The sequence below is a fragment of the Mustela nivalis genome (genome assembly GCF_964662115.1).
Source record: "Mustela nivalis genome assembly, chromosome: 17".
Taxonomy (NCBI): Eukaryota; Metazoa; Chordata; class Mammalia; order Carnivora; family Mustelidae; genus Mustela; species Mustela nivalis.
In genome coordinates, this window is record NC_139036.1 from 56,543,109 (window position 1) to 56,570,722 (window position 27,614).

Genomic DNA, 27,614 nt, shown 5'->3' on the forward strand with positions numbered 1-27,614 from the left:
CGGGGAGCCCAGTGTGGGGCTCAACCCCAGGACCCTGCGATCATGACCTGAGCTGAAGGCAGACGCTTAACGACTGACCCATCCAGGAGCCCCCAACCTATTTTCTTTAGAGAGAGAAGCCCACTTCTCTGGGTTTTCATTAGTTTGTCTTGACTTGAATGACTCATCAATCCTTTGGGCAACAGAATTTAGAGTAACAGAGAAAAAAGCAACAGGTAGAACATTGAAACAGTCTCAAAAAGATGACACAGGACACAATGTTTCAAAATTTGTACATTGTTTACTTTAAGCAACAGTCCAGGATTGTGAAGTACAACACACATTTTAAGGATACTTCAGTTCAAGGTCAAGCACCAGCATCATGCACACAGCTTCAAGTTACCGAAGAAGAGCATTGCCCCCTTGGGGTCTGTTCACCACAAAGACCCACTTCTGTGTGGTCACCGCCCTTGCTTTGCTTACCACTTGGAATCTGTCAGCTTGAGCGTACATGGAAGCCTTCCTCTGCGTGAGAGCAGCGGGCTTAGCTCGTCATTAGTTGAGTTAGTATCTGGCTTATCTCTTAAGGTTCAAAAATGAAAAAGGCAGTTTTTTGCTTGGCAGGCAGCAAGGCATATGAGGCTCAGGCCTCTACTGTTCCATATGGCACAGGGAGATGCTTTTAGCAAAGGCCACTGACAAGGTAGGCCAACAATGAGGAGGTTTGGCGTAAAGACAACCCTGTGTTTGGGGGCCTGAAGGAACGGTGCCTGTGGACTGTTCACTGGTCTGTCCAGTCAAGGCTTGGTCAACCCAAGTAAAGCTGACAAGAAAAGGGTTTTAAAAACCTCAGTACAAAAGATCCTCTAACACATTAGGAACCAAATTGTTCTTAAAAACACTGTACTAAGTGTCACAAAACTTTCCCTCCAATCTACTACTAGAAAACACTCATGCCATGGCCTACAGACCCAGAGGAATCAGGACAGAGAGAGAGAAACCTGTTCTTTGGGGGGGAAGGGGAGAAAAAAAAAGACAGCAGTACATAAAGTGCTTCTTTTTTAATGAAACAAATCCAAAAGATGTACAGTCAGGCTCAAGTTGTGCAGTTCACAAGCATGGAGGAAACAAAAACAAACAAAACGACAAGAGTTCAAGAGAATCGGAGCTAACCCAGGACGAGGCTGGACTTGCCACCGGGGGGATTTCTTCGGGATGGCACTGGGGCCGGAGCCACTGGGCTGGGCACAGGGGCAGCGGGCACAGGCTTCTCCTCGCTCTGCCCCAGGCTGGCCTGCAAGTCTGTGTCCACGTTTTCTAGGAAAACAGAAGAAACTTAGGGCTAATAATTATTTCTAGGTAGAATGAAGAATCTTAAGATTTTCTTGAAGGATGGTTCAGATCATACCTAGAGGTATCAAAGCATACACAGAAATAACAAATCATACCTAAAGAAGGCAACAATCGTTCAACTATGTCCCCATAACCCAAAACCAACCACCGTCAGTCTTTTTGTCATATTTGTACCCAGGCGCTTTTCTATGTGTGTTCTTTTTTTTTTTTTTTTTTTAATTTTTATTTATTTGACAGGCAGAGATCACAAGTAGGCAGAGAGGCAGGCAGAGAGAGAGGAAGGGAAGCAGGCTCCCTGCTGAGCAGAGAGACCATTGCGGGGCTCGATCCCAAGACCCTGGGATCATGACCCGATCCGAAGGCAGAGGCTTTAACCCACGAGCCACCCAGGCGCCCCTGTGTGTTCTTTTCTAAAGTATACACAAACAGGAAGATGTATTTTGGGTTTTTTGTGCGTTTTTTTTTAAAGATTTTATTTATTTATTTGACAGACAGAGATCCCTATGTGGGACTCGATCCCAGGACCCTGAGATCACAACCTGAGCCGAAGGCAGCGGCCCAATACACTGAGCCACCCAGGCGCCCTTTTTTGTTTTTTTTTTTAAGGTTTATTTATTTGAGAGAGAGAGAGTGCAGGGGAAGGGGCAGAGGGAGAGGAAGAGAGAGAATGCTCAAGCAGACTCCCTGCTTAGGCACAGAGCCCGACACGGCTTTGCACACCAACCATTTAGTAATCACTTCACTTTAAAATTTGCCAGACTGGGGCACCTGGGTGAGGCAGTTTCCAAACTTGGAAAAGTTTGTTTGTTTGTTTGTTTTCTTTTTCTTTTCTTTATTTCTTTCTTTCTTTCTTTTTTTTTTTTTTTTTTTTGAAAAATCTTTGTTCCAAGTCAAAAGTGACTGCAGGGGCGCCTGGGTGGCTCAGTGGCTTAAAGCCTCTGCCTTTGGCTCAGGTCATGATCTCAGGGTCCTGGGATCGAGCCCTGCATCAGGCTCTGCTCAGGAGGGAGCCTGCTTCCCCACCCCCGACTCTCTCTGCCTACTCTCTGTCAAATAAATAAATAAGATCTTAAAGATTAATTAAAAAATTAAAAAGTGACTGCAAAATGCTGGGCCTCATTTCGGTGTTAAAACATCAAATTCAATTCAGGTGCATATTCTTTTTTTTTTTTTTTTTTTTTTTTTTTTTTGACAGAGAGAGAGAGATCATAAGCCACCCAGGCGCCCCAAGAAATGTACTTTAAGTCCCTCAAAGACTAACCATTAAAAGTTCATGTTCCTAAAACCCCTTGTACCAAGTTTTAATTTGGCCAACTTTGATACTGAGAAGTCCAAGGAGGAAGAGGTCTAAGATTGGAAACTCAACAAAAAAAAACTCAAATAGAAAAAAAAAAAAAAAAAAAAAAAAACCTCAAATAGGGGCTCCTCGGTGGCTTAGCAGGTTAAGTGTCTGTCTTCAGTTTGGGTCTGCTCAGCGGGGAGACTGTGTCTCCCTCTCCCCCACCCCCCTGCTCGTACTTTCTTTCTCTCAAATAAATAAATAAAATCCTAAAAAAAAAAAGAAGAGGGCGCCTGGGTGGCTCAGTGGGTTAAGCCGCTGCCTTCGGCTCAGGTCATGATCTCAGAGTCCTGGGATCGAGTCCCGCGTCGGGCTCTCTGCTCAGCGGAGAGCCTGCTTCCCTCTCTCTCTCTCTGCCTGCCTCTCCATCTACTTGTGATTTCTCTCTGTCAAATAAATAAATAAAATCTTTAAAAAAAAAAAATAAAATTAAAAAAAAAAAAAAAAAAAAAAAAAGAAGAAAACCTCAGAAATATGCTACTGCTGCTTTTGACATTACGTTTTATGAACATTTGGAACTTTCTATAGAGGTAGCATAACACATACAATGTTCTATATTATCATCAACCAGCAGTAAAAATCAGTCTGAAGCTTTCCAAATTGACAGTCCTGACAAACAACAATGGAGCGAGAAAGGGTCACCCCCCCCCCCCCGTTTCTCGTTGCCACACTCTTGTTGCACAAGAAGGACACGAGTCCTCTGATAAGTATCTCTTAAATATGTCCCATTTACTGTAAATACAAACAAAACCCAAAACCCGACATTCTGAAACAACCCAAGATGGATGATTATAGAGCATAACTCCACCTGAGCCAGCCTATGGAGTTAAGCAATTTTCTTGGTGCTGCTAGAACTCGGCCTCACCAGTACCCAGGCTCCAACAGCTCCCCGTTGTCTGTCTGCATCAGGCAGTTAGGAGTACTTCCAAAGGACACAGCTCATTACCTTGCAGCCCTACCGTGGTCATTTATTTTCATAAAATGATTCTTATTTTTACTTTTTTTTTTTTTAGAAGATTTTATTTATTTATTTATTTGACATAGAGAAATCACAAGTAGACAGAGAGGCAGGCAGAGGTAGGGGGGAGCAGGCTCCCCGCTGAGCAGAGAGCCCCATGTGGGGCTCGATCCCAGGACCCTGGGATCATGACCTGAGCCGAAGGCAGAGGCTTTAACCCACTGAGCCACCCAGGCACCCCTTTAAGACTCTTTTTAAAGTGATCTCCACACCCAAAGTAGGCTTGAACTCACAACCCCACCATCAAGAGTTCTATGCTTCACGGACTGAACCAGCCAGACGCCCCTCCATTAAACTATTTATTTCATCTTATTTATTTATAAATTTTAGGTAGGTTCCATGCCCAATGTGGGGCTCGAACTCATGACCCTGAAATCAGGAGTCTCATGCTCCACTCACAGAGCCAGTCAGGAGCCCCTCCATAAAATGATTTTTAGATAAATCAAGCTCACACCCACCAATCTTATGTCTGTCTTTCATTATTAAGGGAACAGTTTTGTCTTTCATGACTAGATAATATGCCAAGAAAGAAAAAAAAAAAAAAGCACATACGAAGAATAAACAATTCTTAATTTAATTTAAATGCTCCTTTGTCTACTCAGAACTACTCCAGCCAGAAAGAATGAGGCTAGTCTGTTACTCCATCCCTTTAGTCTATAATGACACAAGTACAGGAACTGAGAATAAAGCTTTAGAAACATACAGAGGGGCGCCTGGGTGGCTCAGTGGGTTGAGCCTCTGCCTTTGGCTCAGGTCATGGTCTCAGGGTCCTGGGATCAAGCCCCGCATGGGGCTCTCTGCTCAGCGGGGAGCCTGCTTCTCCTTCTCCCTCTGCCTGCCTCTCTGCCTACTTGTGATCTCTATGTCTCTGCCAAATAAATAAATAAATAAAATCTTTAAAAAAAAAGAAAAGAAACTTACACAGGACCTCACAGAGAAAGCTTCTGTCTGTTGAATCTAATAACTGAAAAATGGGACTTTAAACACAAACATGTCTACTAGAATAGCTAACTTATATACTCCTGACTTGTCTTTCTTCCTCGGCACATCAATGAGCTCAGTGAACGGACACATCAGAGTAAACGATAAAGTGCTTATGATAAGGATGAAAGAATTAGAGCGTCGAGAAGTGCAGCAGGCTGTCTAACTTGCCTAAAGGCGGGAAACACTTCGACCTAAATCCCATGGACCTTCTCCCTCCGCTACAGATTTCCCACGTGCTCCCTTTAGCCATTGCTGTGTTTCGTTCCCCCAAAAAGGAAGGCAATTTTCCTTCTACCCCCAAAAAATCTGTCTTATTTAAACTGAGTAGGAACAAAGAAAAAAATAAACTGAGCAGAGTAGCATGACTTTGAAGTAAACCTGGCAACAGGACTGGGGCTGACTTCTCCCCCACCAGGCGGATCTTGAATCGTTATGCCCTTGTCATTTCATGACAAACGAACTCAAAGTAAAGACTGTCCTACTACACAACTCAGGGTGCTGTTTACCTGAAGAATCTCTAACAAACTGAACGGGGGTGAGAGAGGAGTCATTATTAGCAGGAGTAATGACACATTTTTTTCCTAATTTCATCAGGGGCTCTCACATATTTCTTCAGGCTCCCCAGATTGCTAACTCTATCTCCTGTCCAAAAGTAGGGACTAAAGATGATTCTTGCTAACTAAAGATGATTCTGATGGGGAAGGACTTCAGAACACGAAAAGCAGCAAAACTGAAAAGGCCTGAAGATTTCTTTACCTCCAGAAGAGTCTCTGCAGACGGAACACACTGGACACGAACAATAACATCTTCAGTCCAGTGAGAAAGTGGCTCATGCACTGAGGAGAAACCCTGGTAACGCTCACCAGGGTTCAGGAGATCCTTCTCCCACCACGCCCACCAAGAAACACTGTCTGAGGGGCGCCTGCCTGGAGGGCTCAGTCTGTGAAGCGTCTGACTTCAGATCAGGTCCATGATCCCAGAGTCCTGGGATTGAGCCCTGCATCGGGCTCCCTGCCCAGCGGGGAGTCTGCTTCTCCCCCCTCCCTCTGTTGCCCCCCCCCGCCCCCACTCGTGTTCTGTCTCTCTAAAATAAATAAATAAGGGGCGCCTGGGTGGCTCAGTGGGTTAAGCCTCTGCCTTCAGCTCAGGTCATGATCTCAGGGTCCTGGGATTGAACCCCGCATTGGGCTCTCTGCCTGCTTATGATCTCTCTCTGTGTCAAATAAGTAGATAAAATCTTTTTTTAAAAAATTTAAAAATAATAAATAAATAAATAAAATCTTTAAGAAAAGAAGAGAAGAGAGAAAAGAAAAAGGGGAGGGGAGGGGAGAGAGAGAGGGCAGGAGAGGAATCTGTTCTACGGAGTAGCTGCCTCACAGAGTGTAATGGTAGGAAGAGGTCCCGAGGAAGCAGCCTCTTCCTTCTGGACCAGACAAGGCCTTCCGGCGGCTGCATTTCACTGAGTCAACTTTCACCCGATTCCTACTGCCTGACACACACGAGGCTTTCATTACGCGAAGTAATTCTCTGGCACTTGTTAAGGAAGATTCAATAAATACTTCAAAGATTGACTATCATTAAATAAATGATTATAGCTCATTTCCACATATAATTGGTAACATGGATGCTGAGAATTTACATCTGCCCCCTAAATCATCATCTGTAAGATCACAGAGGTACCCGTGTCTTGCTAAATAAGCACCTGAGCCTAAAAATCAAACAAACTTGGTCATTAAACGTTGTAGGCCAAGCTTGAAATGCCAGCACTTATTACTAAAAAGCTCTCATTAAGAGTAACAGATGCTGGGGCGCCTGGGTGGCTCAGTGGGTTAAGCCTCTGCCTTCGGCTCGGGTCATGATCCCAGGGTCCTGGGATCGAGCCCCACATGGGGCTCTCTACTGGGTGGGGAGCCTGCTTCCTCCTCTCTCTCTGCCTGCCTCTCTGCCTACTTGTGATCTCCATCTGTCAAATAAATACAATCTTAAAAAAAAAAAAAAAAAAGACTAACAGACACCAGCCTGAGTACCATATTTGTGAAAGACTCTCCGTTTCCCGTCCCTGCAGTATTTCTGACATGACGCTCACCGCAGCAGATACACATGCGGCCGTGCTCACTAACTTCCCGGTTTCATTTTTCTTTCCTCCAAACCCAGTGCGCGCAGGCGCTTGGGGCAAAGCCAGGTTTCACTCCCCAGTCTCTTTTCCCCCAAAACCCGATTCCAATTTCAAATTCCAATCTATGCTAAAAACCATTTACAGAACCAGAAACCAGGGCTTCGGGAGGACTCACCATGAATGTCGCCTTCTCCCTGGGAAAGAAAAGAAATTTAAAGTTTAGTTCAGTTTTTATTTTTATTTAATTAATTATTATTATTATTATTATTATTATTTTTTAGTAATCTCTATAGCTGACATGGGGCTCAAACTCATGACCCTGAGATCCAGAGTCACATGCTCCTCTGACTGAGCCAGCCGGGTGCCCCTAAAAATTTACTCCAGATTTTAATTTTATAACAAGCAAATAAAGCAGTCACGGTTCCAACAGGCTACTATCTGTTTGAAACCAAATATGAAATTTCATTTTGATGCAGTCAAGTTCAGGGTCAGGCCGCAACACGATTCCATTACAACTTGTACTTACTTTTGGACAACGCTGAACAAAAATGCTACATGACAGGTTGCCCCAGTGCCAGCAATATCCAACACACCAAAAAACGTGAACATTTACGTCAGTGACCTAATATCAATTAGGATTTCAGAGGATCCTTTAATCAGAATGGGAAACTGGTAAAATTTATCCTTCCATATTCTCTCTCCTTTCTCTTTATCTAGCTGTTGAAGGGCCTCTATAAATTCCAAAGCCCCACACAGGTCTTTCCACACTTGCACCGCTGATGCCTGTGTGTGCTCTGAGGTCCCTGCTTCCAGACACATCCCTGGGGGCACTGGGACCATGGTCCTCTGCAGACAACTGAGGGTAAAGCCCAGGCTGGAGTCTCCTGCAGTTCAGCTCAGAACAACTGGGCAATGTTTGCCAACAACAGGAACAATCTCTGAAGTCACAAATGCTACTACATATGAGTTACGTAGGAAGTAAGCGTGCTCCATTAGTTCCCGAAATCAACAGTGAAGGAGAGAGACTAATCCTACTGATAGAAGAGACATCTGAACAGACTCAGATCACGTCACCTCACTTTTCCGACTTTATTCTTTATCGATCTTCCATTCCCAATATGGCCTCCGTCCCTCTCCTAATTATGTCAGACTCCAGTAGCAGAACTGACGCTCTTAGTACAACAGGAGAGAAGTGAATTTCTAAACTGTATTAACCTCAAAGCCCTTGTCCCGTGTTGTCACACTGACCTTCAGATCTAAGAAGTCTCCAGCGTTCGCTTCAGAAGAGTTCCTTCTCTGGGGTCCAGATGACTCAGAATCCTGTCGGCCACCACTAGACTTGGCACCTAAATTAAACCACACTTTCTTGAGGAACGGACAGAACTAAAGCGAAAACACTGCTTTCATGAGTGATGTTTGTGTTAGTCTCATATACAAAATGAGCTAACACTGTTAGGAGGGTTAACTGAGAGCTTAAAAATCCCACCAAATAAACCAATTTGACCCCAGTCCCTATTCCGACCCCTCGAGACTTTTTGGTCCCAGTCCTTCCTCCACTGACAAGCTTTAACTGTTGTTGATCTCATTATGGTTGAGCTGGATTTTGCTCCTCACAGAAAACCAACTGTAGTTACTCATGCTGGGTCCGTCCCTTTTGACCAGTGACCACCGATATAAGCAGTACCTGCCGACTTGGCCCATGAAGGAGGATTTTCCTCAGGTGTCCCAAAGATGCTAGATGCCATTTTGTTCCTCCTCACAGGCTGTTCTGTTGGTTCATCAAAGCCTAATGAAAAATTGGATCCACCGCCTGGAGGCCGCAAAACCCTTGGAATAATGGCAAAACATCCATTTCAGGTCATACCAAAGACTTCTCGGCATAAATGTCTTCAAACCCCTTTCATTTCATTTCTCTCACCCATTTGTTCCTCCTACCCCACCCCCAACAAGGGAGAGGAATTGATTCATCATGGTATAAATTCGGCACTGGATCACACCAGTTAGAATGGCCAGTCGTAGACAGACAAGAATCAACAGTGTTGACAAGGATGTGGAGAGCAAGGAACCCTCACGCATGGTGGTTGGTGGGAATGTAAATTGATGCAGCCACGGTGGAAAACAATATGGAGGGTCCTGAAAAAACTGATAATAGAAATACCATATGACCCAGTAATTCCACTCTGGATATCTACCGGAAGAAAACAAAAACACTCATTTGGAAAATATATGCACCCCTAAGTTTACTGCAGCATTATTTACAACAGCCAAGGTATGGAAGCAACCCAAGTGTCCACTGATAGATGGATAAAGCAGATCTGGTACAGACAGATGCACAGTGGGGTATTATTACGCAGCCATAAACAAGAATGAAACCTTGCCACTGGAGACAACATGGAAGGATGCAGAGGATATGATGCTAAATGAACTAAGTCAGACAGAAACAAATACTACATGGCTTCACTTCATGGGGAACCTAAAAAAACCAAATGAACAAACACAAAAACCCAGAAACAGACTCACAAACACAGAGAACAAACTGGCCAGAGGGGCAAGGGGGGGGGGGAGTAGATAAACGAGGGGGAGGGGATTAAGAGGTTCCAGTTTCCAGGTATGAAATAAACAAGTCACAGGATAAAAAGTACAGCAAAGGGAATATACTCAATAATGTTGTAACAGATTTGTGTGGGGACCCACGGTGACACCACTCACCAGGGTGGGCATCTCATAGTGTATAGAATTGTCGAATGCTGTATGGTATACACCTGAGACTAATATAATACTGTATTGTCAACTATTCTCAATAAAAAGACTTAATATTTGCAGTAAGGTTGTCTGACGCCCAAAGCAGCTGAAACAGCCTGGTTCATGTCCCCTTTTAACAAAGACCTACCAGACCTCGCCTAATGGGCGTGGCTGGATATATTTACAAAGAAGTTTGGAAGCACATTTCTTTATTTATGTATTCATAACGCACTTCCACTTTTATTTTCAACAAAACTAAAAACGCAAGAGTATACATGTAAAAGTTGATCATTTTGGAAACCCAAGGAGAGCTGATGATAGTCTCCTCCTGTCTTGGCGTCACCAGCGAGCCGCATTTACACACCTGTAAGGCACGCAGTGTTCTCGCTAGTAATGACAAGGGACCGGCCACAGGAGGAAGTCCGCAAGAGACACGGGCGTAAGACTCCCAGCATCTTCGATTACCAGGCACCACTGGACACCCTCTACAGCTTTCAGTTCAGCAATGAAACCCAGCACTTGGACATTTCCAGAGCGTCCTGTCTTGGATTGATCAATGTGCTTCCTCCCTGGAAGAACTCAATTTAACTTGTCCCGTCACTACTCAGAAAGAGAAATGGACATGGTCTTACGGGATGATTTTCTAACTACTGATTCTATTCCGTTACTGGGGATAGGAGTAGTCTGGTCTCCTTCTTCTTAATCAGTTTGAGAAATATTTTCACAGGAGGATGTCCATGTCATCCAAGTTTCCAAATAAATAACAGTTTTCATTTGCATACAGCTCCTTACATTAGAAAACGAAGGAAAAATTAAACACTTATGGGGTAAATTCCCTTCTAAGTACCCCTCTAAGGGCATTCTAAGTCTTGATTTTTTAAAAACTACTGTTGCATGCTAAATGTTTTCTCACTTCCATTATTTTTTCCTTCGGCGCATACATCATGGAAGAGTACATTTATGTTTCCAAATATAGGGGTCTTTTTGGTTTATTAATTTCTAGCTTTTAACTATAACACAGACAACTGCCTGTATGACATGAGTCCTTTGAAATTTGAGGAAAGGTGCTTTTAAAGCCTAATATGTGGTCAACTTAAGAAATCTATATATGCTTGAAAAGAACGTTTATTTGCCAATGTTCTATAGATCTACTAGGATACAGCCTGCTAATAGTGAGTTGTTCTAATCTACTGATTTTTAAGTATGTTTTATCACTTAAGGAGAGAATCTATTAACAATTCCTACTACAATGAAGAGTTTGTCAGTTTCTCCTCAGAATTCTGTCAGGAGTTTTCTCCCAAAAAGACTGCCACTGGGGACGCCTGTGTCTGACTCAGTTTCAGCTCAGGCCATGATCTGAGGGTCGTGGGATAGAGCCCCTGAGCCCACGCTCAGCAGGGTCGGCTTGAGGATTCTCACCCTCTCCCTCTGCCCCTCCCCGCACTCACGCGTGCACTTCTTCTGTCTCTAAAATAAACAAATCTTTAAAGCAGAAGAGGGGCGCCTGTTTAGCTCAGTCAGTTGATGTGACTGTCGATCTTGAGGTTGTGAGTTCAAGCCCCATGTTGGGTGTAGAGATTACTTAAAAATGAAAAAAGTAGAGGAATCACAAGAGGAAAATGGGACAAAAAATACTAACAGGCAATTTAAAAATGTGGGTAGCCTCTAAACATTAAAAATGCAATCCCACTAGCAAATAAGTGAAATTTTAAAAAAGGATAGGGGCGCCTGGGTGGCTCAGTGGGTTAAACCTCTGCCTTTGGCTCAAGTCATGAGCTCAGGGTCCTGGGATCAAGCCCCGCATCAGGCTCTCTGCTCAGCAGGGAGCCTGCTTCCCCACCTCACTCTCTGCCTGCTTCTCTGCCTACTTGTGATCTCTCTCTGTCAAATAAATAAATAAAATCTTTAAAAATAAAAATAATAAATAAAACAAAGGGATATGTATTTTGCTTATTAGACTGGTAAATATGAAAAAATGACAATTTCCAGCATTAAAGTATGAGAGTATAAATCTCTACAAACTTTTTTAAAAAAATATTTTTTTATTAATTTGAGAGAGAGACAGAGACAGCGAGAAGCACAAGCAGGAGGGAAGGCAGAGGGAGAAGGATAAACAAACTCACTGCTGAGCCGGGAGCCCAACGCAGGGTTCGATCCCAGGACCCTGAGATCATGACCTGAGCCGAAGGCTGACGCTTAACCATCTGAGCCACCCAGATGCCCCAAATTTGTACAAGCTTTCTAAAGGATATTTTGATAGCATATGTCAACTGTTGGCTTTTTATATGAACTGGCATTTCTACTTCCAGAAATTATCCTTATCGGATAACCAGAAATATGTACAAGGACAGTCCTATAAAAATGTTACTCTATAAATAAAATTGGTAATACCCTAACTGGCCCTTAGTAGGGGAGTTAGTTATCCAAGCATGTCCATACAACAGAAAGCTGTATACATCAGGGTCAGATTTACCTTCACTGGTAGATGTCAGAAGTTATTCAAAACACAGTGAATGAAAAACGTTGGATAACAGAAGGGCAATCACGTGTTACATAGAACAATGTATATACTGAGAGATACACTTATCTAGCTGTGTGACCTTGGGAAAACTGCTTACCCTCTCTCTATGCTATGGTTTTCTCTGCAAGGAGAAGAGGTTCATGGTAGCTGCCTTGTAAGGCTTTCTAAGGATAGCCTATAGACTCTGCCTAGAACAGAACCTGGAACACAGACAGCTACAAGATACTGCATCAGAACTAAAAGCACAAACACCACAGTGTTATCCAGGGTTTGTGCTTTCAGATGAATTTCAGTGTCCTGTTTTATACTTCATATTCTTCTGGATTGCCATTAATCTAAAATTCTTCTTTTTAAGATTTTATTTATCTGATAGAGAGCACAATCCGGGGAGCGGCAGGCAAAGTGAGAAGCAGGCTCCCTGCTGAGCAAGGAGCCCCACGTGGGGTTCGATCCCAGGATCCTGGGATCATGACCTGAGTCGCAGGGAGACTTTTAACCCACTGAGCCACGTAGGGGCCCCATTTTATTTTATTTTTTTTAAAAGATTTTATTTATTTATTTGACAGAGAAAGATCACAAGTAGGCAGAGAAGCAGGCAGAGAGAGAGGGAGAAGCAGGCTCCCTGCTGAGCAGAGAGCTCAATGCGGGGCTCGGTCCCAGGACTCTGAGACCATGACCTGAGTGGAAGGCAGCGGCTTAACCCACTGAGCCACCCAGGTGCCCCTAAGATTTTTTTTTTAAGTGGAGCTTGAACTCACAAACCCAAGATCAGGAGTCCCAGGTTCCACCAACTGAGCAGGAGCTCCAGTCTAAAATTCTTTTAATGGCAGCTTCTGGGTTCCGGAATTCCCGGACACTCCTTCTATCGACAGTCAGTCCTAGCTTTCCCCCTGGCCACAGCATGTGCTTATCTGTGTGCACCCCTGTGCCCTCGCATCTTACAACTGAAACCCTGGCTCCTCTGCTCCCCTGGCTGCAGCAGACTCTGGCCTGCGCTCCCTAACGCCGCACCCCTTCCTACCTTGTTCCTCCTCCCCGCAAACTAGCAGGAGCAAGCCTCGGTTAAGCCCAGCAGGGTGGCTGGGTGGGTTAAAGCCTCTGCTTTCAGCTCAGGTCATGATCCCAGGGTCCTGGGATCAAGGCCCGCTTCGGGCTCTCTGCTCAGCAGGGAGCCTGCTTCCCCCTCTCTCTCTGCCTGCCTCTCTGCCTACTTGTGATCTCTGTCTGTCAAATAAATAAAATCTTAAAAAAAAAAAAAAAAAAAAAAAAAAAGCCCAGGCGGGACTGAGGAGATGTGACCAACAGCAGGGGTCGCCATCTTATCTAGATCTTACCTTCTTCACCAATCCAGCCAAGCCCCTTTCCTCACCTTTCCCTGAATAGTTGGTTAATCTCCACTTTGAGGTATTTACTCCCACTTTTACTCCGGCCTAGAGCACTCTCTACCCTTTTTTCAAGGACTCTTCAAAACCTAGCCCATCTCTTAAACCTCCACGTCCTCCGTGAAGTCGATCAGTAGAACCCTCCATAGGCTCAAAGAGGGTCGGGTCTACATGGGGGAAAGGATGGCAGATCCTCTCCTAATGGTGTCAAGTGCCCGAGAAAGTAAATGTCTTTGGCCTGTGGGTCATGCAGTCTTTTTTTCCCCCCCAAGAATTTATTTGTTTATTTGACAGAGAGAGAGAAAGAATACAACCGGGGTGCCTGGGTGGCTCAGTGGGTTAAAGCCTCTGCCTTCGGCTCAGGTCATGATCCCAGGGTCCCAGGATCGAGCCCGATGCGGGGCTCTCCCTTTCTCTCTGCCTGCCTCTCTGCCTACTTGTGATCTCTCTGTCAAATAAATAAATAAAATCTTTAAAAAGAAAGAAAGAAAGAAAGAAAGAAAGAAAGAAAGAAAGAAAGAAAGAAAGAAAGAAAGAAAGAAAGAATGAATGAATACAACCAGGGGGAATGGGAGAGGGAGAAGCAGCTCCCCACTGAGCAGGAGCCCGATGTGGGGCTCAATCCCAGGACCCTGGCATCATGACCTGAGCCAAAGGCAGAGGCTTAATGACTGAGCCACCCAGGCACCCATGGGTCATGTGGTCTTCGGAACTATTCAGCTTTGTCATGTCGCACAAAGGCAGCCACAGACAATCTGAAAACGAAGGAGCACAGCTCTGTTCAAATCAAACTTTATTTACAAACATTGCATTTGATTTTCATGTAATTTCCACAAGTCAAAAAATGAATATTTTTTTTTTACACCCATTTATGAATATTAAAAATCAAGCACCTGCGGCATTTGGCCCTTGGGTGATAGTTTGCTGGGCTCTGTTCTATCTAATTCAACAGGCTTGCTTTTAATGGTTCAGTTGGTTAAGCCTCTGACTCTTTGTTTCAGCTCAGGTCATGGTCTCGTGGGTTGTGGGACTGAGCCCCATATCTGGCTCCGTACCCCGCAGGGAATCTGCTTGAAATGCCCTCTTTCCCTCTCCATCTACCCCTCTGCCCACTCGCTCTCGCTATCTCTCAAATAAATAAATCTTTAAAAAAAAAAAAGGCAAGTATATCCAGGCATACATTTTATAAAGATGATAATTGTAGGTTTATTTAATTAAGCTGCTTAAATCATAATTAAAGGTGTGTTATAAATTCTTAATAGGCTTTCTCTCATGGTAAAGTTTGAAGCAACCAGCTTTTTATCCCTTGTTCCCCAAATCAACAAAGACACCTGAAATAAAATCAAAATTAACTTGCTTCAATATCATCCCCTTCACTCCCTAGAGATTAGATTGATTTTTTTTTTCCCTTTCCATAATTAAACCCTCATGAATTATTTTACCAAGATGAAAATCTCCAGAACCCTAACAGGTTGGGAAATATTTGGGGGTGTTGAAAAAAAGGAAGAAAAAAAAAAAAGAATACTAGCACCCAAACACCAGCTTAAAAAGAAAGTCAAAGCTCTGAGCACCCAACTTTTTAAAGGTCTGTGTTCCTCCCGCAATAGCAGGTAATACCTACTCCAATGACGTCATTGTTGTAGAGCCCATTTGTAACAGTGAGACATCCCCAAACAAAGGATTTGGATCATAAGACAGAAATTATTTCCGTTTAATTTTTTAAGATCCTCCTATTCTTTCTGAACTAACCCAGGATTACATATTTGAGATTCAACAAAAATGTGCCCATGAACTATGGACAGCAATTTTTTAAAAATTACTTTTTCTTTCTTCTTTCTTTAAACCTCAGAGTTCGCACGTGATCTTTGCAGATCATTCCCCTACTAGCCTAAATTTATAATGTGCTTATGGAGCCAGGAAAATGTTACTGCAGAAACAAGTGGAGAATTCGGTAAGATTACAGAAGAAGGAAAGGTAAGAAGTAAACACAAGGACAAAGCTCTAGTCCTGAGATCACAATATGGGAGGGAAACTGATGACAAAAGGTGAATGAAAACATTTATTCTGCAAAACAAAACAAAAATCACTCCTGTCTCCCATTTCCAATATACATATCAAAAAACTAGCATGAGGATTCATTTGACCTGGTTACTGAAATTCTTTATGAAGCACTAAACAGAACTTAACCCCAAAAGATAATACCTGATTTTTTTACATAATGTGTCGATTTTCACATTCCAATCACTACAGTCTGACCAGCACAAAGTTGACCACATGGCACAAAAGAAAAACCAAGGTTCAGTGTGTTCCAGTGCCCTCTGAAAAAAATGATCTCATTGCAAGGATGACAACAGAAGAGGGAGTGACCAGTATTTTCATAGGTCTGTCCTAATCAAGGTCCCCAACCTGCCAGGACCAACCAATTTATAGTTTTTTAAATCTTTCCCACTCTTTTCCACATTGTATAAGGGAAAGGAATGAGTTGAAAAGGGATGTCAACCTCCCGCCCAAGACTCACTGCTGAGCCCAGTTTTTTGTCCCCAAGTTCTCCAACCCCGGTGAAGCACTATTTCACAGCCGTCTTCTTAGCCCCACAAAATGGCTCCCTTTGTGCCACTTGCCCAGGACCCCAAGGCTGGTCGCACACGACAGCAGGTCGTGATCCATGAAGAACAGATGCCCAGAAAAAGTGGAACCTAAGCTTCCTACAAGCCTTGAGCAGGATCCCAGAAATGTCTGTATCCACCTTAAAAGAACAGCGTGCAATTAGCCGAGACAATGTGGACACCTTCCACCGATTACAGACCCTTCCACCAAGTCAGGCAAGGGCTTGGAAAAGGGTTCCAGTCCAAACACCCAGTGTCCTCTTCCCCCAATGCTGTAGCAAGACTGGCCAGAAAGGCCCTGGCTTCCCAGGTGGAGACAGTACGGAAGAGACAATGGATGTCTCCGGCCCCGCCCAAGAACAGGAAACCTCCTCCAGCTCGGGAACCCGGGCCAGCGACGAACTCATTTGGCGAACGTCAAAGGGGGAAGGGAAAGAGGTGGGCTGCAAAGACCGAGGTCCGAAGGTTTGAGCGCAGAAAACCCACTCGGACTGGCTCACCGCCCCCCCTCCTTCGCATTCGGAGGTGGGCGCGGGAGGGGAAGGAGCAGGGGTCTTTCCTTTGTTAGCGGAGGGGAAGGACTAAGCAGAGGACTGACGGCTGGGTCCCGGACGGGCGTGGGGGTCGCAGTGACCAGCCCCGCCCGACCACAAATGCCACCTGCCGGGCGGGCCCCAGCGGGTAGGAGCCCGCAAGACTCGATCGCTGCGGCCGCAAGAGGTGACAGCCGCGCCGGGCGCGGGGCCGCCACCTGCCCCGGGCTAGAGGCATGAGCGCGTGGCCAGGGGTGGGACAATGGGGCCTGACCGGGGCGCCCCGGGGGCTGCCCAAGTACCTGGGGGCCAAGACCACCGCCCTGAAGTCGGGCCAGCCGCGCCGCAAAGGGAAGGAAGCGAACCGTCTCCGCATGGCCTGACTACCAAAATCCCGCAGCACTGCGAGGGCGAGCAGCCCCGGCCCTTCTCGGCAGACCCCTCGCTCGGGGGGCAGGAATGAATGGGAGAGGAGCGGGGATCGGGCGGGGCTGGCGCGCCGGGCTTGCGGGACGGCACAAAGACGGAGCCGACGGCCGAGCCCCGCCGCCCGCCCCGGCACGAGCGCGGCGCCCGAGGCACGTTACCGCCAACGACCGGCCGCCCGGCCTCAGTGGCCCCACCGGGCAGCCGCCCTCCCGCCCCCGCTCCCGCCCCCGCTCCCGCCCCCCGAGCTCCTCGTGGGGCGGGTGCGGCCCCGCAGCCTCACCGGGAGCTATTCCTGCTGTTGGGATCGACTCCCTTGAAGGTGGTGGTGGTGGTCATGGTGCCGAGGAGCGAGGTAGGCTGGAGCGGGTGCAGAGCGCTGAAAGGGTCGGGTCCGAGGGGCGCAGAATTGCTCCCCACCCCACTGCCAGCAACCGCTGCAGGAACCTCTGCCACCGCCTGCCTCGCCGGCCGCAGCCTTTATAAGGCTCGGGAAAGCCCGCCCCCACCCTGCCGGTATTGGCCAATTCAAATAGCCTTTTTCGTTCCTATTGGCTCCCTGGAGTGCCAAGCATCGTGCGGCACCTCGACGGGCTGCCGTGGCCCCAGCTCAGCCTAAACCCGCCCCCTTCCTGGTCAGGGTGTCTTTAGAAGTTCCCCCTCCCCCATCCCCAAATCTAGGCGATGATTGGACAAAAGGACGAAACTGCCCCGCGCTGGGCACAAGTTGTGCTCGCTATCACTCAAGGAAGTTACCTGACCTAGGGAAAACTCGCCCTGGGCGAGTTGGAACCCACAAGCCGAGGACAGATTTGTCTTTACCATTACTTAACTTGCCTTACTCATGGAGAGACAGTAAGGCACGCTCAAGGGATGAAAATTACTGCCACAAACTGACATTCATTGAATACCTACTGTGTGTCCCGTTTGGCAACATGACAGTCTCAAAACAGCAGCACTATGAGTCAGCAACAGAAAGCAAGCCAAGATGATCCCTTTTCAAACGACTGGAAATTCTTCCCATTTTAATATTATTTAGCTGTCATGGGTGGTGCACGTACTGGACCAAAATTACAGTCGCTCCGGTTTGAGGGCCTGTTCTAAGACTGGGTAATGGTTGAGGTGGTGGGGAACAGTCACATCCCTTGCTACCAAGACTACGGAGCAGCCCTGGCCTCTGCAGCTGTTTATAACCCTTAAGTCAGGACTCTTCCACCTGTCTGCGTAAATCTATCCCTGCAACAAATGCAGACACCACTTGGAGGGCTCAAGAAAGGCTGTTTACAAGATCCTCATAGAGTCTTGAACAAACGAGAATGGAGGCCTCCCCATGTCAGACATGCTTCCTCAAGGCAGACCTTTTTCAGTATCTCCATTGTGTAGCCTCCTTTCCCGGCAGTTGGAAGCTTGTATTCTTGGTTGACCACTCTCCTGGGTTTTCATGAAAATCCAGAGATAAGTTCTCTTCTAGAAGGCATGGATCACATCTGTATGTGCTAACCACTTGTTTGGATTACAATATGCCCATTCTTAAAAGGCTGGACCTAAATTTCCAAAACTTTTATTTTTGATCATTTATTTTTTCCCAAAACGTAAAAAACAAAAACCCTTCAGGCCGAGCTAGACAGTGAGCAGGTGTGCCTTCCTTGTAAGTCAGATAGTTATCAAGTAGGAGGTAAAGCAGTGTGGGTTGGCTGCTATCTCGGGTTCCCGTTGGAGAAATCAGAGCTTGAATCTGGATTTCTTTCTGAGAGCTAGTTTCCCATTTGTAAAATAAGGACAAAATAGTATTTCAGTTGCAGAGTTGTGAGGGCTGAATGAGGTAATGTATGGGAAGTGATTGGCTCAAAATGTAATAGGTCATCAAAGTGATAGCCATGCTGATTGCCAGACATACTTGGAAAGTAATCACAAACTTCTTAATAATCTGAATTTGTCTCTTACGGGTTAAATGAGAGGTTTGGACAAATCTTCCAGTGCGTCTTTGTTTTTAAGCAGGTTCCATACCCAACATGGGGTTTGAACTCATGACCCTGATCAAGTCTCTTGCTCTACTGACTGAGCCAGCCAGGCACAACAAAGTGCGTCCCCCTTTTGGTCTAAACTTTTGAGTTCCTGCTTGACTTGCCTGATTTCTTCCCTCCCCTGTAGTATAAAAGGCAGGTTGGTGTGGCAATACAGCACTGGATTGGAAACCAAAAAGCCTAGGCTCTGGTTCTCCTCCCTTAAAGAGACACTTTTTTTTTTTTAAAGATTTTGTTTGACAGCATGCACAAGCAGGGGGAGCAGGAGAGAGAGAGAGAGAGAGAGAGGAGCTGGCTCCCTGTTGAGCAGGGAGCCTGATGCGGGGCTCCATCGCAGAACTCTGGGATCATGACCTGAGCCAAAGGCAGATAGATGGTCAACCAAATGAGCCACCCAGACATGCCTAAAAAGACACTTCTCTCATAAGAGACACGTCTGGGCCACTTATGTTTTTTTTGTTTTTCTTTTTTCATTTATACTCGAGCCCAGTTTCCTCATCTGTAAATGGGGTTAACCTATTTAAGTTGTAAAGGTTGAAAAAGATAGTTTTAAAAATGTTGTACTTGGTAGGGACGTCAGGCTGGTTCAGGAAGTACAGTATGGGACCCTTGATCTCAGGGTTGAGTTTGAGCCCCACATTAAGTGTGGAGATTACTTAAAAAAATAAAATCTTTGGGGCACCTGGGTGGCTCAGTGGGTTAAGCCTCTGCCTTCAGCTCCATGGTCTCAGGGTCCTGGGATTGAGCCCCGCATTGGGCTCTCTGCTCAACAGGGAGCCTGCTTCCCTTCCTCTCTCTCTGCCTGCCTCTCTACCTACTTGTGATCTCTCTGTCAAATAAATAAAATATTTTAAAAATAAATAAGTAAAATCTTTAATAAAAAGATTATGGGGGGGCGCCTGGGTGGCTCAGTGGGTTAAGCCGCTGCCTTCGGCTCAGGTCATGATCTCAGGGTCCTGGGATTGAGTCCCGCATCGGGCTCTCTGCTCAGCAGGGAGCCTGCTTCCCTCTCTCTCTCTCTCTGCCTGCCTCTCCATCTACTTGTGATTTCTCTCTGTCAAATGAATAAATAAAATCTTAAAAAAAAAAAAAAAAAGATTATGGGGTGCCAGGGTGGCTTAGTTTTTAAGTATCTGCATTTGGCTCAGGTCATGATCCCAGTGTCCTGGGATCGAGCCCACATTGGACTCCCTCCTCAGTGGGGAGCCTGATTCTCCCTCTCCAGCTCCCTGCGCTTGTGTTCCCTCTGTCATAAAGAAATAAAATCTTAAAAAAAAAAAAAAGTTGTACTTGGTAAACTAAAGCTTTCTATTAGAGCTGTCCCATCCTGGTTGCACATCAGAATAACCCAGAACCTTTTAAGGAATACAAATGAATGCCAGCCCTATCTGAGATATACTGAATTGGAATTTCAGTTGGGCGAGGCAGGGCGGGTAGAGTCTAACCATGGATATCTTTAAGAACCTAAACAGGTCACATGTGGCTTGGGCTGAGAACCTTTGCTTCAAAGGTAAGAGATCAGTCCCAAGAAACCCTTTTAATAAAGAATAATAAATTACGTAAAGCATATCTGATTAAGGCCATAGGAAAGGCCTGTTTGGCGCATTGTATTTTAAAGTAAAATTGCCAGGGGTAGCTGGCTGGCTCAGTTGGTGGGCATGTGACTCTGGATCTCTGGGTCTGGAGTTCAAGCCCCACATACAGCTTACTTAAAAATAAAATAGAAGTGCCTTTGTGGCTCAGGTCATAACCCCCGGGTCCTGGGATGGAGTCCTGCATCGGGCTCCCTGCTTAGCCGGGAGTCTGCTTGTCCCTCTTCCTCTGCTCCTCCCCCTGCTCATGCTCTCTCTCAAATAAATAAAAGCTTTTAAAAAATAAGAAAGAACCCTGCCTTAAGTAAAATCGCCAGAAATTTCCAGAATAACAAGCCTTCTTGTTGACTTGTTCATGTCCATAATAGTTTTGACTAAAATCACTGCACTCCACTTTTTTTCTCCAAGTCAAGAGATTTGGGATAAAACCTATGACACATAGGTTTGCTATAATGACCTTTGCACCAGGTGACCAACTCCATTGAAAACAGGACATTAGGGGCACCTGGGTGGCTCAGTGGGTTGGGCCGCTGCCTTCGGCTCGGGTCATGATCTCGGGGTCCCGGGATCAAGTCCCGCATCGGGCTCTCTGCTCAGCAGGGAGCCTGCTTCCTCCTCTCTCTCTCTCTCCGCCTGCCTCTCTGCCTACTTGTAATCTCTGTCAGTCAAATAAATAAATAAAATCCTTAAAAAAAAGAAAAAGAAAGAAAGAAAACAGGACATTAATAAAATTACAGTCTGTTCAGGGCACCTGGGTGGCTCAGTGCATTAAAGCCTGTGCCTTCGGCTCAGGTCATGATCCCAGGGTCCTGGGATCGAGCCCCGCATCAGTTTCTCTGCTCAGCAGAGAGCCTGCTTCCCTTCCTCTCTCTCTGCCTGCCTCTCTGCCTACTTGTAATCTCTGTCAAATAAATAAATAAAATCCTTAAATAAAAAAATACAGTTTATTCAAAAGATCAACACAGATCAGATCAGTATCAAAAGATTCAAAAGGATGGCTGTTCTCAAAATCATGAAGGCCCATCGTTGATTTGTAAAATTCATATTGAGGATTCAAAGTCCATACAAAATTTGTTCTGAACCCTTAAGTTGACCTAAAAACCTAATGAAATATTAGATGAATTCTTATGACAAGGAATGGTCCAACAGCTGTTTCATGACTATAAGCAGTGTTTTTCAAACATTTATGAAGCAGAATCCAAATATATAAAATATATGAACAGACCAGCTGTGATTGAAACTGAGCAGAGGGTCCGAAATCCTGGCCCCTTCCACTTCTCCATCCCTGGCTGGCCTCTCCACGGTCTCTTTTGCACAACCCCATGGTTCCATGCAATTTCAAAACCACTGCCCCATATGTATGTTCCATTTTCACCTGCTTTTTAAACACAGTGAAGGGGGGGCATGAGCAGTTAGCCATACTCTGCATAATTTCTCCTATCTTTAAGCAGTCAGTGCCCCGTGATTTCACTTAGTCCCATGCTGCCACTTCCCTACTATCTTCCAAGTACTAGTCTTTCATTTGTATTTCAATTCAGAAAGTCTAGTAATCAGTGTTGCCAAAAGGTTTTTGTAAACCCAGTATTCTCAGAATTTCCTCAGAACACAATCTATTGTTCTGAAGCAGGTGGCAAGAAATTACTATTTAAAAGATGTCAAAAAATGTTTAAAGCCCTAATAATTTTCCTTTAACATGGACATAAATCCTGTTGGTTTTTAAATTTGTTACTGGGTATGTGGAAAGTTTTATTCAAGAATGCAATGAACAACTTACTCAGAATACAATAATCTGGAAATCGTTCTTCACCACTTGAAGCCTACTAAGGTAATAACTAAATTTAAATGAAACACAAAAAGATGTATTGACATAGCATCTCTTAGCTCTCAAGCATGTTTTTTGCCTTGAACGTTACCAACTTTGTTCTGAATCCCCCATTTCAGTCTCCCCCAATTTATTCCAGAATGCGAGAGGAAAGGGGCAATCTCCAGCACCTTAATATTGGGATTTACTCTACCGAGATTATGCAATCAAGTTTGAATCAATTTCTTAGATTAGCGTCTCACACTCTGATCCCAAACACACAAACTGGGCTGAACCCATATGAAATTGCAGACATTGGACTATTTCTGACCTACAAGAACAGTAATTGTTTTTGTTCAACCATACTTTAATGCATTTTCTTTGTTTTCTTAAATAATCTCTATGCCCAGTGTGGGGCTTGAACTCATGACCCCGAGATCAAGAGTTACATGCTCCCCAGACTAAGCCAGCCAGGCGCCCCAACACATTTTCTATTCCTCCTATTGTCAAAAAGAATGTGCTGCTCTTGTGCCTTTGAATTTCACGAAGTAACTGAATTAATGACTCATTGACAAGTATTTCTAACCAGCTTTTCAACCCCAGGAGTCCAGGGTGCCCCATGTTACTTCTGTGTGACTTAGCCATACATATTTACACATACATTCTGTATCCAACACTCCTAAAGCCAAATTTAGTATGCATCTGTCCATTCTTTTCTTAGCTGTATCCTCACACACACAAAGGCAGATTAATGTCACAGAGAGACAACTGAAGGCATTTTTTCTCTTGAAACTCATTTGCCATAAAACAAACCAACCACCTGAGATATGGAAAATGGTGGTCATGTTTTGCCTTCTCTTTGTCAAAGGTAAACAAAATGACACATACTCCCTGCTAGATCTGACATGCCACTCTCCCATCCTTTTAATCACTGGATTGTGGAGGGACACAGGATTCCTATCTTCTCATCCTTTCCCCTTCTCTCAGACTGACCTGATGTGAATTAAGTTTATTCGCTTTCCCCAATCCCAAGCTAATATTTCTTTATTTAATAAACAAGGAAAAAACTCCCCTAACCCATCTGTCCTGCTCTCCTAGAGATGAATTTGGCCTCCTTTGCAAAAATAACTGCTAAAATTACAAACATCAAATAATTTTAAACAGCATGCCCTGAAAAATGTGAGAAAATTCTTAATATCCCAAATTCTGTAACTTATGGCAAAATTATCCATATAATATGCCTTAAAATACAAACTGCAAGAAAGCAAACATTACACAACAATTCTGAGACTTTCATAAAGGCCCCAAGGGTATAGGAAATCCTAAAATGATCTCATAGTCACATGTCACTGCTTACAGGGAAGTAACACTCCACATTCCAAATAGATTAAATTCCTAACCTGTTTATATGCTCTATTCTAATAATGTTCCACTCTGAGGGACTCTTTTCATTAGCTAACTAACTACTTTACAGACTAAAGTCTCAAAAAAGCACCTGTGTATGCCGCTACATGGGGGGCCAGCCCTCAGATCACCACCTACATAATGAGAATCCCAGAAGCACCTTGTGGCTTGGTCTTTTGGTTTTCAGAATATTCAAAAATCATTAAAATCCTCAGGACTGTTTTTCCTTAAAAACTCATTAGGGTACAATTTAGCATTAAGCATTTATTTAAAAACCTAACAAGATGAAGATTACATTGTTTCAGAAGTGAATAGAAAATTCTCAGCCTTGGGCGCCTGGGTGGCTCAGTGGGTTAAGCCGCTGCCTTAGGCTCGGGTCATGATCCCAGGGTCCTGGGATTGAGTCCCGCGTCGGGCTCTCTGCTCAGCAGGGAGCCTGCTTCCTCCTCTCTCTCTCTGCCTGCCTCTCTGCCTACTTGTGATTTCTCTCTGTCAAATAAATAAATAAAATCTTAAAAAAAAAAAAAAGAAAATTCTCAGCCTTTTTATGTTAAGTACAAGGCATGGGCACCGATCACAGAATTCTGTTGAAGCCTCAGCATCCTATGGCAGAGCCTTCACTGCACGCCCAAAATAATAACTTTTATTTAAAGAGTTCGTGGGAGGCATTGTGCTAGGCGGCTGAAACATTATCTCATGTAATCTTCACCATCCATTAGGTGCTTATTAATTTTTTAAAAGATTTTATTTATTTATTTGACAGACAGAGATCGCAAGTAGGCAGAGAAGCAGGCAAGTGGGGGTGAGGGGAGCCCACAGAGCACAGAGCCTGATGCGGGGCTCGATCCCAGGACCCTGAGATCATGACCCAAGCTGAAGGCAGAGGCTTAACCCACTGAGTCACCCAGGCATCCATTTCCTTTTTTTTTTTTAAGATTTTATTTATTTATTTGACAGATCACAAGTAGGCAGAGACAGGCAGAGAGAGAGGGGGAGGCAGGCTCCCCTCTGAGCAGAGAGCCAGAAGTGGGGCTCGATCCCAGGACCCTGATATGACCTGGCTGAAGGCAGATGCTTAACCCAGAGTCACCCAGGCGCCCCTGCTTATGAACTCTTAAGAGTTGTGATGATGCCTCCCAGAATTGCTTCTCATTCCATTGCTGTGAAAATACATGTCTAGGGGTAGGACTCTGGCATTGGTATGATTTTAACAGCTCACCAGGGGATTCTAATGCAAAACCACAATCCAGAATCACTGTTAGTCATATTTAAAAGCAGCAATATCTGAACTCAAAAATAACCCGAACCAGCACAGCTGGCCCTCTCCAATACACCTTAACGCCTACAAGGGCCCCAACAGGCTTCCCTCCTGCCCGGGGATTCCACTTCCCACCGACCTCCTGCTGGCACAATCTCCTAGAGCCCTACACACTCTGTCCGAAGCCTACCATTTTTCCTCTATGCTGCTACTTCGCCACCTTCCCTTCCATATCATACCCTTTCAGGAGAATACAAACTAGGTGTTAAAATGCAACTAATGAACACTACGTCAAAAACTTATGATATACTGTATGTTGGCTAATCGAATTTAAATAAATAAGAAAATAAACTGATCATCAGGTTACAGTAATTTCCACAAAAACATGAATAAGCAAAAAAAATGAACCAACCTGACACTCCTATTTCTGAAAAGTTGCTAATACCTTTTGTTTTGGCCTCAAGCCCTGTGGATGAACAGGAGGGGTGCTTCGGGAGAAAAATTCTCTCATTTCCCTGTACAGAATTGTGTTCATTTAGACACTATTTCCTACTTTCAGGATATAAATATGGGGATATTAATGTGAGAGCAAACAGAAAGAGTTCAGTTAAATTGTTCCAACAATTAATCAAAATGGCAGTATAACTCCCATCATTTGAACCTCCCCACCAAAGGTAAAGAAACTAAAATGCAAAGATTACTTCCAGCATTTTCAACAATTCACTTATTTTCAAAGTGTTCTTTAAAAAGCACTCCTCAGGGACGCCTGGAAGGCTCAGTGGGTTAAGCCACTGCCAGGGTCCTAGGATTGAGTCCCACATCGGGCTCCTTGCTCAGCAGGGAGCCTGCCTCTCTCTGCCTCTGCCTGCCTCTCTGCCTGCCTCTCTGCCTGCTTGTGTGCTTTCTCTCTCTCTTTCTGACAAATAAATAAATAAATAAAATCTTTTTAAAAATAAAAAGCACTCCTCAGGGGCTCCTGGGTGGCTCAGATGATCTCAGGGTCCTGGGATCGAGCCCGGGCATCAGGCTTTCTGCTCAGCAAGGAACCTGCTTCTCCCTCTATGCCTACTTGGGATCTCTATCAAATAAATAAATAAAATCCTAAAAAAAAAAAAAAAAAAAACGCTCCTCAGGGAGCTGAGGAGCTGGCTGGCTCAGTTGGGAGAGTGGGCAATTTGATCTTAGGGCCATGAGTTCAGGCCCCACACTGGGTAGAGATTACAAAAAAAAAAAAAAAAAAAAAACCCACAAAACTAAAAAAAGCTCCATTAAGTTTTTGCATAGAAAATCTGTCTTTATGGTAACAAGGTATGTGAAACAGGAACCATGAAGAATACTTAACAACAGTGGTAGTTCCACACTGACCCAACTATTAATAAGCTACAACACACATTACCAAACAGTGCCTTTTCCATGCTTTCTCCTCTGGCTTTTAAAATTCTAACAGGTTTTCCTACTATAAAGTTGATATTCCCCCCCAATATGGCAAAAGCTCAGACATTAATCAGTAAACTCCTAATTAAACAAGAACACAATTCAAGACCCTTTCCCTGGCTTGAATTTCAATCCTAATTTTTAATTTTTATGGCACCACCAAAGTCCACCACTTAACAGTACCTAGTACAACTCAAGAGACATTCACTTACCTGATCTAAGATTTCTTGGGTGGTAGCCTTCCCACACAGGTGCACAATACAAATTGTAAACGGAGGTTGGTAACACTATACATACAGGAAAATAAAAGTTGTTGGTTCGAGATTAACTCATATATACAGAGCGAAAGAACTATGGAATAGGGGAACCTGGTTGGCTGTCAGAAAAGCATGCAATGCTTGATCCTGAGGTTATGAGTTCAAGCCCCACACAGGGTGTAGACATTACTTCAATAAAGAAAACTTTAAAAACCTACAGAACACCTGCTGTCTAGGGAAGCTCATTCCCCATAAAAATGGATGTATTAAAAAAAAAGACCACACTGCAACAGTGGTAGAGTGAACTAAGTGAAAGACAAGGCATGATAGGACATGGGGACTCCATCCCAAAAGGCCACACTGGTGAAGAGCAGGGGTGGAAATTCAGTTTCTTGAGAACCAATACAGAAGAACCGAATGAACAGGCACCAGACCTGTTCTCTAGTCCTACTTTCACAATCATCTAGCTGTGTGACAAGTAACAACCCTCAGGGCCTCAGCTTCCTTATCTCTAAAACAGGGGTTAGAGTTAGGTAATCTGTCTTTCCAGCTCTAAGATTCTATTTACTGGTTCTATAGCTGTTACCCTTCCTCATACATTTGGGCTTAAAAACTGTGGTGCCCTGCATATTTAAGGCTCTAAGAGTGGATATATGTGGATAAATATTTACTGGCCTTCAACATCCTCAAGGAACAAAGACTCTATTTGGAGTCAGGGAACATTTATTCACCAAAAGAGGCTAGCATGTCTAAGCGATTCATCAGCAGTTAGCAAACTCAGAACTTTCTCTCAGCTGCATGTACTAACCCATTCTACCAGGTAGTGGTTACAGAAAAGAATACTT

General features: G+C 44.5%; 2 protein-coding genes across 5 annotated transcripts in view; one reads left to right on the plus strand and one right to left on the minus strand.

The window, feature by feature from the left end:
• The window catches only part of ARMC7 (armadillo repeat containing 7), a 38,727-nt gene extending 21,870 nt beyond the window's left edge, over window positions 1-16,857 (plus strand). The window contains exon 5 of one of the 2 annotated variants that reach the window (XR_014304437.1): window positions 15,284-16,857. The gene's annotated coding sequence lies outside the window, so the exon portion shown is untranslated. Of the gene's footprint in view, window positions 1-4,750; window positions 6,803-15,283 lie in introns of those variants that run through there. The other variant, XR_014304438.1, reaches the window with a different exon arrangement.
• On the minus strand, window positions 1,026-17,488 carry JPT1 (Jupiter microtubule associated homolog 1). Of its 3 annotated transcripts, none has more exons than XM_082705133.1 (5): window positions 17,283-17,487; window positions 8,474-8,616; window positions 8,038-8,135; window positions 6,965-6,983; window positions 1,026-1,296 (listed from the first exon to the last, which is right to left on the minus strand). In XM_082705133.1, the coding sequence occupies exons 1-5, from the start codon at window positions 17,336-17,338 to the stop codon at window positions 1,148-1,150; spliced, it is 465 nt and encodes a 154-aa protein (XP_082561259.1). In that variant the 5' UTR covers window positions 17,339-17,487; the 3' UTR covers window positions 1,026-1,147. The 3 variants fall into 3 exon arrangements, with proteins under 3 accessions (XP_082561259.1, XP_082561258.1, XP_082561257.1); XM_082705132.1 differs by lacking the exon at window positions 17,283-17,487 and adding an exon at window positions 16,876-16,980; XM_082705131.1 differs by lacking the exon at window positions 6,965-6,983 and having other exon boundaries at window positions 8,032-8,135; window positions 17,283-17,488.
• Window positions 17,489-27,614: the final 10,126 nt, after the last annotated feature.